Consider the following 12,157-nt stretch of genomic DNA (forward strand, 5'->3'; position numbering starts at 1 on the left):
ATAGGAAAAAGAAGGTCTTGTTATTTCAGTTGGGCAAATCAGTAAACTGAGGCTCAGAGAGGTTAAAGTTCTGTTGTCTGGCACATGGTGCTTTATTATTATCTTTTTTTTGTTTTCTTTTCTCCTGTTTCTAACCAGACCTCTTTTGGTTTCTCTTTTTTCCTCTCACTCAATAAGTATTAGCAGCTCTCAGACCTAAGACCTGGTCCCCTCTTATCATATTTACTTATTTTTGGAATTTACTACTTATTAAATATGAATCACCTATATGAATGACTTCCACATTTTTATATCTAGTTTTGATCTGCTGTCCTCTCCCAAGCCATCAATAATCAAGGCCTTGAAATGGACAAAGATAAGTTGGGCTTGAGGAGATCAGTCTTGCGGTGGTGGGAAAGAGGCATATAAACATCTATAATATGATGAGGTAAATACTGTAATAGAAGTTTCTATGAAAAGTCCCCACTAGAATGTAGTAACAAATGCAAAGTGCTACAGGAGTTGGGGAAGATTTCTGAGAAAATATAGCATCTGGGCTGCCTTTTAGGACAAACAGTTCAACTAGGTGCAAGGGGAAAGTTGAGGGAGAGAGAAGGGAAGCAGAAGGAGTTTGTGCTAGTCTCAGAGGTATGAAAGGACATGGCAAGTCTGAGAGGGTGGTAGGTGAGAAGTTCAGCGTGGCTGGTGGGTAGAGGAAAGGCATGAAGACCAGTACTGTCCAACACAACTTTCTGCAACAATGGAAATGTTCTATATCTGTGCTGTCCAGTAAAGTCGCCACTAGTCACATACGGCTACTGAACACTTGAAATGTGGCTAGTATGACTGAGGAGCTGAATTTAAATTTTATTTCATTTTACTTAATTTAAATTTAAATAGCAAGTGGCTAACTTATTGAACAACATTGGGTGAGGCAGTGGATAAAGGACAGGACTCTTGCTACTAGGAAACCAGTGAAGGTTGTTAAGCATGATACCAGCATAGCTAGCTAGCTGAGAAACAACACTGGAAGCAGAACAGAGAATGGACTGGAGGATAGATGCCTTAACACAGAAACCGCTGAGAGGCGCCAGCCAGACGGGTGGGATAAACAGGACTTCCATGTTATGGGTAGAATTTACTGGACTTTCTGACTATTTTGATGTGGGGAGTATAAGTGAGGACAGTCAGCTGAAGTTTGTAGCTTGAGCAATGGGTGGATGCCAACAGCTGAGATAGGATTAGGTTTGGAATGAGGGTAATGAGTTTGCTTTTGGGATATGTTGAATTTGAGGTGCCTAAGAACCATCTAGGGGGATATGACTACAAATCGGAAAAAACATTAATCTGTAACTGTGAAGGTGGGGCTACCAATATATTCTGGGATTATTAGCATATATGTAGTAAAGGCATGGGAGTAGAGGAACTCACCCCAGGAAAAATATGAAGAGGACTGGATGGACCCTAAGGAACTCTAAGCAATCAAATGGTGGAACTGTGGTCTATTTCTGCTTGCATCAGAATCATCTAGGGTGCCTGTTAAAAACAGATTCCTCATTGTGAATGTATTTAATGCTGCATAATTGTACACTTAAACATAGTTAAAATGAGGGGCCGGCCTGGTGGCGCAGTGGTTGGGTTTGCACACTCCGCTTTGGTGGCCCAGGGTTCGTAGGTTCGCATCCTGGGCATGGACCTATACACCACTTATCAAGCCACACTGTGGCGGGATCCCATATGGAGAATGCTGGAAGACTGGTACAGATGTTGGTTCAGTGACAGTCCTCCTCAAGCAAAAGAAAAAGAGGAAGATTGGCAACAGATGTTAGCTCAGGGCCAATCTTCCTCACCATAAAAAAAAAAAAGGTAAAATGATAAACTTTATGTTACATGTATTTTACCACAGTAAAAAAAAAAGGAAAAAAACAAATCAAACCAAACCAAACCAAAAACATTCCTAAGCCCCATTCCTGACTGAACCACTGTTTCTGGAGATGAATTCAGGACTTCCAGGTAATTCTTATCCAAATTAAAATTTGAACCAATTGCTTAAGGAGTAGAGAGAAACTAAAAGATAGGAAGAGAATACATGGAAAATGGTTCAGGAAGGAGTCAACAGTGTTGAATGGTGCCATGGCCCAGGAGGAAGACTGAAGAGGCCCAAGAATTTGGCACTCAGGTGGCCAATGATGAATGGGAGGTGAGTGAGCAGAAGCTGTCGGGTCTACTCTTCTAAGAGCTTTGCTCACATTTGGTGGTGAAGAGATGGAAGGAAAGATTGCATAAGATTGAGGGGGAGATAAGATATAGGAAAAGTTGATGGTTTTGAAGAAGGGAGAATTGAGCATGTTGATAGCTGGACAGGAAGGAGTCAATAAGGCCAAGGAGACACCAAGGGGATCCTCAATAAAGCACAATTTTGGAGAGGTTGGGATCAGGAAATTAGGCAGAGGTTATTTGGGGAAAGGCTCACTGGCTTAGTTTAGAAGTGAAAAGGTGAGAAAATGAAGGGGTTCAAGACTGAGTGCAAAAAAAGACTTCCTGACACAGCAAACCAGAATGGCACTAGGTGGTGGTTAGGTCATCTCCTTAGATTAACGGAGCAGGGACAGTCAAGAGCCTGCAGAAGGGTAAGTCTGGAAGAGTCACTATGATAAAAGTGATCAGGAGCAGCAATATAAAAAGATTGAAAAGTAGTATTGGAGTCTAATTGAGATTGGAAATGGCACCAACTGTTACACAATTATCTTGCACAATATAGAAAAATCAGTTTTCCTAAATGAAGGTTTTGGTTCCATCCTCCTATTGTTCAGAGACTGCACTGGCTTCTGCTCTCTCGTGCATAAAGTTCAAATGCCTTATAGGAATTTTTACTAACTTCTCCATCAAGAAGTCCAACCTCTAATTGGTGGTTCAGACTCTCTTGTTCCCTGCTCCTCCTTCTCTAACTTCAATTCAGAAAATAAAAAGATCTTAGGGATTCTGAAGCTCATCAACGCAATCTCCCTTCTTTGCTAGGTATGTCTGGTTTTTCTATCTTATTTCCACCAAACAAATCTTTCTCCATCTTCCACTTTCCCTTAGGTTCAACTCACAGGCGTTTTAAAAATCAAAACCTGACAGACATGAGTAACACCTATCCCACAGCATTTATGCTGTAGTCAGCCAATTGTAGACTGCATTTTATGCATGCTTCCCTGCACATATTCCCCACCCGTCAGCCATATTGGTGTCCCCCTCTCCCCCATATTGGTGTGCTTTGGCAGAGGACACTGACAAAAAAGTCCAGAATTAACTGACTTGCTGGCATGTTTTCTGTTCTGAGCTTGAGTGACATTCTTTTTCTTGAGCTGAAACTCCCTGGATAAAGTGGTTAAAAGCAGAAGTTTCTTATCCACCCCAGATTCATAGGACATTCTCAACCATATTCAAGTCACTTTTATTATATATAATACATAATTATATATATAGTATACAATCCCACTTCATTCATTTCATTTTTACCAGCTGGATTTTGGGTTCATAATTTAAACCTGGTAAACATCTTTTCAATGCCAGTCAATGCATCTTGGTTAGTATCTGTATCTGTTGTGCCGAGCCTGGGCATATTGGAGACTTAACCTGCTCAGGAAAAATAAGATGTTTTCCTACTAACCCTCTCCTTGAGCCAGGCCAATGACCCTTTATTCCAGATTGTATTGTGAGGTTTTGCCCGAAGGCAGGACAAGTAAGTCCAGAAGAAGCCAGATCAGATTCAAGGAGCCCAGAGAACTGATACAATCTAAGGCTAGCCTGGTCTAAGTCTTTCTAAATAACCACCAAAAGCAGCTCCTTCCATATCACAGAACCAGGATCACTTTTTCTAGGCATTCTCAATCCAGACAGATCGGCTCGCTGCTCCACAGATGCATTCTCCGCAGGGATCATCCCAAACAATGGGGAACAGATACTGATCCTTTCATCTGCATGTCTTGGACATTTTGTCAAAAGCCTCTGCCAGGTTTTGTGGCTGCCTAACTATCAGGAGTTAAGGAAAATGAATTTAATTCTTAGTATAAAACCCTTCAATATCTCTTTCCTCATCTTCCCACCCTCCCATCTCACTGTCTCCAGAATCTTAATCTGTTCCTTTCTTTCCCTTCTTCCAGCAGTGATTCAGGCATTGGATGAGTCTCTGTGGTTTGTTTTGCCCTGAAGAGCAGAAGACTTCGGTCCCAGCTGGTGTTGCCAAAGCAGCATACTAATTCCATGCCATGGTCCTGGGTCAAGATCTGCACAATCTGATTGGCCATATCACCTCGGATGGCAAGGGAGCGGAAGTGGTCAAAATCATGGAAGCCTAGCTTCCGGAGACGCCTTGCAGCTGCCCGGTAACACTTCCAGGGCTGTGGCTCCACAAGGAGGTAGCGGCAAAGGGAGGAAAGGTGGGCCAGGAACTCCCAGAGGCCATGGTCTCCATGGTTCAGATGAATCCACATGGTTATCGACATGCAGAAGCCAATGTCAAAGATTGAACGTCCAAACTGGCTTAAGAAAGAACTCAAGAGAACTTTCCGAGTCCTTTGGTTCATGAAGTCCAGGGTGATAAAGGTCAAGGCATCAGGAAAAGGGCATTGTTTTTCAGCTCTCTCCACCAGGACTGGATCTATGTCACAGCAGAGGAAATGGAGTTCTCTTGAGGCATCTGAGCAGGTCTCCCCATCACGTAGGGAAAGGAAATGTTTGTATAGAGCCACACTCAGATCCTAGAGGAATCCAAAAGAGCTTTGTCATTGCAGCTCTCAACCAGTGAATGGAAGAGAAACCTCTATCTTTTATCCTCCCACTGAGACTGCCACTTACTCTTGGCTTTATAGGATGTGAGGCTCTTAAACTATAGCCTAAGGAGGTTACCCAAAAAATTTTCCCCAGAGCAGGCTCTCAGGGCCCTCCTGGGGTCTCAGGTTGAGATGCATTCTCTCTCTACGCCCCTGACACTGATGGTGGGTTGGGTTGTATAGCTGAAAGCTACAGTCCAATGTGTGAAGCACAGGAGCCTACAGCAGTATTTTCCAGCTTAAGTAATATGCTGGTAGACTCACTACTTTTTCTTTTTGGGGGCATCTCAGACCCCAGGGACAAGTAAAGGGTTCAACGGGCATAACCAGTGTTCCTTACCAGCAAGGTGGAATAGAGTAAGCACCATCTTATAAAAACCTGCTTCTCAGGCCTGTGGTTGGGAAAGTCTGGATTCCAAAAAGTCCTCCTTCAGCCTTCACTCTACAGCTTCAGTTTTACTACCTGTCTTATGCTTCACCACCCCCTTCTGAGACTTATTCTGCTTCTGCATCCACCACTCCCCAGTCACTGCTGGCCTCCTTCTAGCCAAATCCAATGATTTCTGATTTCCACCATCTTAGCAGCTTTTTGATTCATCTCCCTTCTTTAACTTTGACTTCTATAACCATTGTAACTAACTCAAATTTGTGTTGTTCTAATCCACTTTTTCCAGGCATTTTCCTATTTACTACCTCATTTGCTCTGTGCAACAATCCTGTAAGGAATATATTTATGCCCTTTGTGCAGGTGAAGAAAGTGTGGCTGGAAACAACCCAGATGTCCAATAATAGTAGTGTGGATAAATAAATGTGGTATATTAAGATGGAATACTAAATAGTAGTTGAAAATGAAGTAATTCAGCTCAGTGTTGCAACATGGATGATTCTCACAAATATATAATGCTGAGTAAAAAAGCAAGACACTAAAGAAAATACATAGCAAGCTTCCATTTATATGAAGTTCAAAATGGATAAAAGCAAACCACATTGTTTAGGGATATAAAAATAGTAAGCTATAAAGAAAAGCAAGGACACAAAAATAATAGAAGTCAGGCTAGTTGTTACCTCTGGGTGGAGAGGGTTTATGAATAGGAAAAGGCATATGGGGGACTTCTGGGGTGCTGACAATGTTTTATTCTTGATCTGGACAGTGGTCATAATGGTGTCTGCTTTATAACAATTTACAAAGTATAAATTTATGTTTTATACAATTTTCTCTAGGTGTGGCATAGTTCCCTCCAAAAAACCTGTATTTTATTTATTTATTTACTTTTAAAGATTGGCACCTGAGCTAACAACTGTTGCCAATCTATTTTTTTTTCTTTCTGCTTTTTCTCCCCAAATCCCTCCAGTACACAGTTGTATATTTTAGTTGTGGGTCCTTCTACTTGTGGCATGTGGGACGCCGCCTCAACGTGGCCTGATGAGTGGTGCTGTGTCAGTGCCCAGGATCTGAACCAGCGAAACCCTGGGCCAACACAGTGCAGCGCTCGAACTTAACCACTCGGCCACCGGGCCAGCCCCAAAACCTGTATTTTAAAACTTATGGTTCAGAGCTAGTGACTTCTCCAATGTCACATGGTTAGTACACGGCAAGATCTAGGCCAAATTAGGTAGTTTCTTCTATACTAGTCTTCTCACACTTTAACAGGCATATAAATCACTTAGGGATCTTATTAAAATAAAGATGCTGATTTGGTGGATCTGGGGTGAGGGCAGAGATTCTGTATTTCTAATAAGCTTCCAAATCATGCCAATGCTGTAGTTCAAGGACCACACTTTGAGTAGTAAGGTCCTATACTATGCTGCTTAGTTTTCTCCTCATCACTCTCTTTGCTGTCTCCCTCTTCCTATCTGATCTTGGGTGTCCCCCACATCTGACCAGTCATTTTGTCACATCAGTCCCTCCTCCACCACATCTCTTCATCTGCTCCATCCTCAACTCCCCAATCCTAGGGTCCCTTGGAAGCTTAAAAAAAGAAAATACAGGGGCCAGCCCAGTGGCATAGTGGTTAAGTCAGAGTGCCCTACTTTGGTGGCTTGGGGTTCACAGGTTTGGATCCTGGGAATGGACCTACACACTGTTCATCAAGCCATGCTGTGGCGGTGTCCCACATACAAAATAGACTGACACAGATGTTAGCTCAGGGCCAATCCTCTTCACCAAAAACAAAAAAACCCAAGAAAATAGACTCAAGGGCTCAGTACCCCCCAAGATCCTCATTCGGTAGGTCTAGAGTGGGGCCTAGGAGTTTTTAAAATTTACACAAAGCACCCCATAAATTGTGGCACATCTATACAATAAAATATTATGAAGCTGCTACAAAAGAATGCAGTGACATGGCTATTCTCCAACTTATTAAATGAAAAGCAAGTGCAAACCAGTGTGCTACTATTTGTAAACTAAAAGATGTGAGATCTTTATACATACATAAACGCTTGTGTACACATAGGATACATACCTAAGCAATTACAAACAGCAGTTGCCATTGTGTAGGGAAAAAAGGAGGATTTAGGGTCAGGACTAGAGACTTACTTTTTACTATATGCCCCTTTGTATTTTGAATTTTTTCATTTTATTAAGTGTAAGCATTTTTTAAGTGCAAAATAAAAAGCTCCCTAAATGAACAGCTAGGTTTAGGAACAGCTGACCTAGTTATAGAGGCAACTGTGTCCTTGCCTCTTAATGTGCATATATAAATATACTACTCTCAACTTTGAAATCGCCCGTGGTTTCCTAATGCCTTTCATGAAATCCCAAGCCTTAAATCCAATCTTTCTTTTCCATTGCTTTTCCTCTCTGATTTCCCGTATCATCCCCATAGAGAAATGTTTGCAGGGGATACCCAGACACCCACACATCTGCTCATTCCAGCTTTGAGTCTGTATCCAAATGTCCCCCTCCCCTTTATCAGCTGTGTCCCTATAGCCTTCAAGCCTCCACCAAAGTCTCTTCTGCCTAAGGCCAGCAACCCAATAAAATTCTCCTTACCCACTCCTGCTCCGGGTCTGGAATGGAGGGAGGGCACTAACTTTCGATGCATTTGCAACCATAGGTTCACAATGCCTTCTTTTCTAGGATATCTAGTGGCTACAAATAGGTGTCAGAGGGACATTCCGCTGTTTTGCATGTGGTTTAACTACAATCGTTCATTATACGCCTAAGAATACTTTGCGGTAAGATGTGGCAATGCTTTCCTCTGGCAGAATGCTGTATTTTTCTTCTCGATCCTCTCCACTGTACTCAGTCAACTCACTGCTTTTTAAATAAATATCCACTTGGCTCCAGCATGCGTCGTGCACTGTACGGCTCACGAATCTTAATCCCGGACATGATTCAGTCAGCCCTGGCTCATTTTTCCCAGTAAACCCGTCCCAAGCCCATGCTCCCAAACGTGGGTCTCCGGAAGCACCCCCTTCCCCAGCCAGGTCGCCAGCCACGCTGGACAGGAGGCAAACGCAGGAAGCCCAAATACGGTGCCCTCCCCCAGCCCCCGCACCAGGGGAGTTGGCAGAGGGCGAACGCAGAGAGGGGACGCGGGAACTCGGAACGTAGTTGAAAATGACTCCTCTCCAAGGTTCCCGAGAGAGTTGGCGGTGGGGCCCTGGAGGTCAGGGAGCAGCAGCACCGGGTCGGCCAATGCTGCGCCTTTCAACTCATTTGGGGAAAGCTGTGACGGGTGTGATGTCACATCCAAGCCAGACGCCCAGCGAACGCGGAGGAAGGCCACCGCTCGGCTCCCGCACCTCCGATCCCTCCCCCGGCACTCACCCCGGAGTTACACCCCACGTCGAGCCCCAGGATCGGTCTCATCTCCGGACTCTGCGGGAAGAGCCGGCGAAGGAGCTCCGGGGGCAGGAGGCGGAGCCGTTGCTCGGGAGGGTGGAAGCGAGAATAATGAGGGAAATTTCCGAAAGGGGCGGCCCCGGGCTCCAGGATTCGCCGTTCGTCTTCCGCCGAGGCCTCCTCAACGGTCCCGGTAGCCTGCTTCCCGGACGCCGCCATTAGCCTCGGTCTGGCCTCCCGGTCCCCGCGGAACCGGAAGTCGGGTACTTGCGGCCGGAGGAACGCGGCCGCGGCGCCTGCGCGCGTGCGCTGAATGCAGAGGAGAGTGGGGATGAAGGCTGGCGTCTTCTGAGCGAGCGATGACGTCGGGCCTGCGTCGCCTTGTGGAACCACAACCTAGGAGGTGGTTAGTAATATTATCAAGCGCAGACAGGTTAAGTCACTTGTCCAAGCTGACATAATTTCAACCATGGGCTAGTCAGAACAAGGAGTTCCTTGCGATGTTGGAAGTCAATTTTGGCCCAACTTCTTCCTTTACAAATGCATTGAGACCCAGAGAGTAGAAATTACTTGTCCAGGGTCACACAGCGAATCTGTGATAAAGGAACTTGTACCCCTTCACCGCGTGGTTCCAGGAATGGGTAGCAGGAGCTACAGGTCACTTGAAGTGCCGCAAGACCCGGATGTCTCTGCCTGCCAAGTGGGACAGGTGCATAGGGGCAACTGTAATCTGTGAGCTCCTTGAGAGGCGAAAACTAAGGGTTTTACATATAATAACTCACTTAATCCTCACCTTAACCCTGTGGGGAAAGGACCATAATTATGATTTCTTTTATATATGTAAGGATATTGAGGGACGACGAAATTGGTAACCTGCCCATGGGCACTCAGTTAGAAATGATGGTACCAGGATTTCAACCCAGGCAGTTTGGCTCCAGACGGTGAGCTTGCAACTATTACGTGTGTTATTCTTAGCTTTGAATCCCCTTTGCCTACCATAATGCCTGGCCCAAAGATGCTCAATAAATATTTGTTGAATGAAAACTCAGTATCAACAAATGGTGTTAGGAAAATGATTATTCATATGCAAAAGAATGAAAGTGGACCCTTATCTTACACAAAAATCAACTCAAAATAGGTTAAGGACTTAAATGTAAGACCTGAAACTGTATAACTCCTGGAAAGAAACAGGGGAAAGGAAGGCTTCCTGACATTGATCTTGGCAACGATTTCATGGATATGACACCAAAAGCACAGACAGCAGAAGCAAAAATAGGCAAATGGGACTATATCAACCTACAAAAGAGTCTGCACAGCAGTGGAAACCACTGATAGAATAAAAAGGCAACCTATAGAATGGGAGAAAATATTTGCAAACCATATATCTAATAAGGAATTAATTTCCAAAATATATAAAGAACTCCTACAACTCAATAGCTAAGAACTAATAACATGATTAAAAAATGAGCAAAGGACTTTAATAGACATTTCTCCAAAGGAAACATACAAATGTCCTACAGGTATATGAAAAGATGCTGAACATCACTAATCACCAAGGAAATGCAAATCAAAATCCCAATGAGATATCACCTCAGGCCTGTTAGGATGGCTATTATAAAAAAACAAAAAGACAACAAGTGTTGGAGAAAGTAGAGAACCCTTCAGACACTGTTGATGGGGATGTTGAATGGTGCAGGCTTTATGGAAAACAGTATGGAGGTTCTTCAAAAAATTAAAAGAAGAACTACCATATGATCCAGCAATCCCATTTCTGGGTATTTATCCAAAAGAATTGAAATCAGAATCTTGAAGAGATATTAGCATTCCCATGTTCATTGCGACACTATTCGCAATAGCCAAGATGTGGAAACAGCTTAAATGTTCATCAACAGATGAATAGTTAAAAGAAATGTGGTATATACATACAATGGAATATTATTCATCTTAAAAAAGAAGGAAATCCTGCCGTATGTGACAACATGGATGAAACTTGTGGACAATCTAAGTGAAATAAGCTGATCATGAAAGGACAAATACTGCATGATTTCACTTATATAAGGTATCTAAAATAGTCAAACTCATGGAAACAAAGAATAGAATGGTAGTTGCTAGGGGCTGGAGGGAGAGGGAAAGGGGAAGTTGCTAATCAACGGGTATAAAGTTTCAGTTATGCAAGATGAGTAAGTTCTGGAGATCTAATGTACGACATTATGCCTGTACATAACAATAACATTTTGTACACTTAAAAATCCATTAGGGGCCAGCCCGGTGGTGCAGCGGTTAGTGCGCACGTTCAGCTTCGGCGGTCCTGGGTTCGCTGGTTCGGATCCCGGGTGTGGACATGGCACTGCTCATCAAGCCATGCTGTGGTAGGCATCACACATATACAGCAGAGGAAGATGGGCACAGATGTTAGCTCAGGGCCAGTCTTCCTCAGCAAAAAAAAAAGAGAGAGAGAAAGATTAGCAGCAGATGTTAGTTAGCTCAGGGCTAATTGTCCTCAAAAAAAAATCTATTAAAAGGGTAGATCTCATATTAAGTGTTCTTCCACAATTAAATAAAATTTAAGGAAACAAAAACAAACTCAGTAGAGGATGCAAGTAGGTGACTAAAAGCCAGGTCTGTTTTGGGAGAGCTAAAATGTAAGGAAGAAAGGATCTGAACTGAAACAGGCATGGTGGAATGGTGAGAGGTAAAATGTGGGCTGAGCCAGAGATAGGAAAAAAGCAGAGCTGGTAAGGAGAGAAACTGAGGGGTCAGCCTAGGTAGCAGGTTCAAATCAGAAGCCAGTATGGCCCAGAATATCCTACAGGTTCAGCCAGGGGTCAGCAGAGTTGTACTGACTGCTCTCCACCTGGCTAGCCATTTTAAAGGGGCCTCCTGCTACATTGAGGCCAGCAATTTGCTGAACTTCTTCTAAGGGACAGAAGCATGGCCCTTGCAGACAGTGCCATCAGAGGTTAAAATGGGCTCTGTCTCTTTTCCACCTAGTTTTTACTTCATGCTTTCAAGTCTGCCTGATCTATTTGGAGACATAAGTTAATGACCAAAAGTCACAGTGGAATTGGGTGAACCACAGTACTCTGCACAACTGCTAGAAAAGGGTGGGAGGTGGAAACAGCAGCACTAGTATCATTTCTCTCCCCATTTCTCTCTACCAAAATAAGATTTTGGTGACCCAAGCTTATTGCTTTTTGTTGCTAGATGATCCTAGCATAAACACTTGAGAATTCTTAATTTTCAAGGAGCTGGCATCACCTTGATTTTGTAAATACTTTTCTGTTTGCTTGTTAAACACAGTATATTTCTTTGTCAGTAAAGTGTTTAATTTCATTAAGGACACGGGCATGTTTTTAAGTTCTCAAAATACCGTTCACCAGATAAAAATAGGCACCAGGCCTAGATGGTGTATGGCAGGCTCCTCCTGATCCTGGGATCCTCAAGAAGCAAAGATAGGGGTAGGCCTGGTAATGTTACTGAGGACCTAAAAATGCCTTGGAGGTGAGCCCGTAAAGAGGCATTTTAGTGTAATCCACTCTGGTAACTTTTCAAACCTGGGTCCATTTTTCAGAGC

The 12,157-nt window shown here is 43.6% G+C and overlaps 1 protein-coding gene across 1 annotated transcript; it reads right to left on the reverse strand.

Moving 5' to 3' along the window:
* Window positions 1-3,402: 3,402 nt before the first annotated feature.
* Window positions 3,403-9,222, reverse strand: BCDIN3D (BCDIN3 domain containing RNA methyltransferase). Its single transcript, XM_008512622.2, has 2 exons — window positions 8,569-9,222; window positions 3,403-4,724 (listed from the first exon to the last, which is right to left on the reverse strand). Exons 1-2 carry the CDS (start codon window positions 8,800-8,802, stop codon window positions 4,080-4,082), a joined length of 879 nt encoding a protein of 292 aa, XP_008510844.1. The 5' UTR covers window positions 8,803-9,222; the 3' UTR covers window positions 3,403-4,079.
* Between the last annotated feature and the right edge of the window lie 2,935 nt (window positions 9,223-12,157).

Source organism: Equus przewalskii, chromosome 5 (assembly GCF_037783145.1).
Source record: "Equus przewalskii isolate Varuska chromosome 5, EquPr2, whole genome shotgun sequence".
Taxonomy (NCBI): domain Eukaryota; kingdom Metazoa; phylum Chordata; class Mammalia; order Perissodactyla; family Equidae; genus Equus; species Equus przewalskii.

Coding starts and splice junctions, on each gene's coding strand:
- BCDIN3D (XM_008512622.2), bottom strand. CDS start 8,802: ATGGCGGCGTCCGGGAAGCAGGCTACCGGGACCGTTGAGGAGGCCTCG. Junction 4,725..8,568: donor ACGTGGGGTGTAACTCCGGG/GTGAGTGCCGGG, acceptor GGATTCCTCTAG/GATCTGAGTGTGGCTCTATA.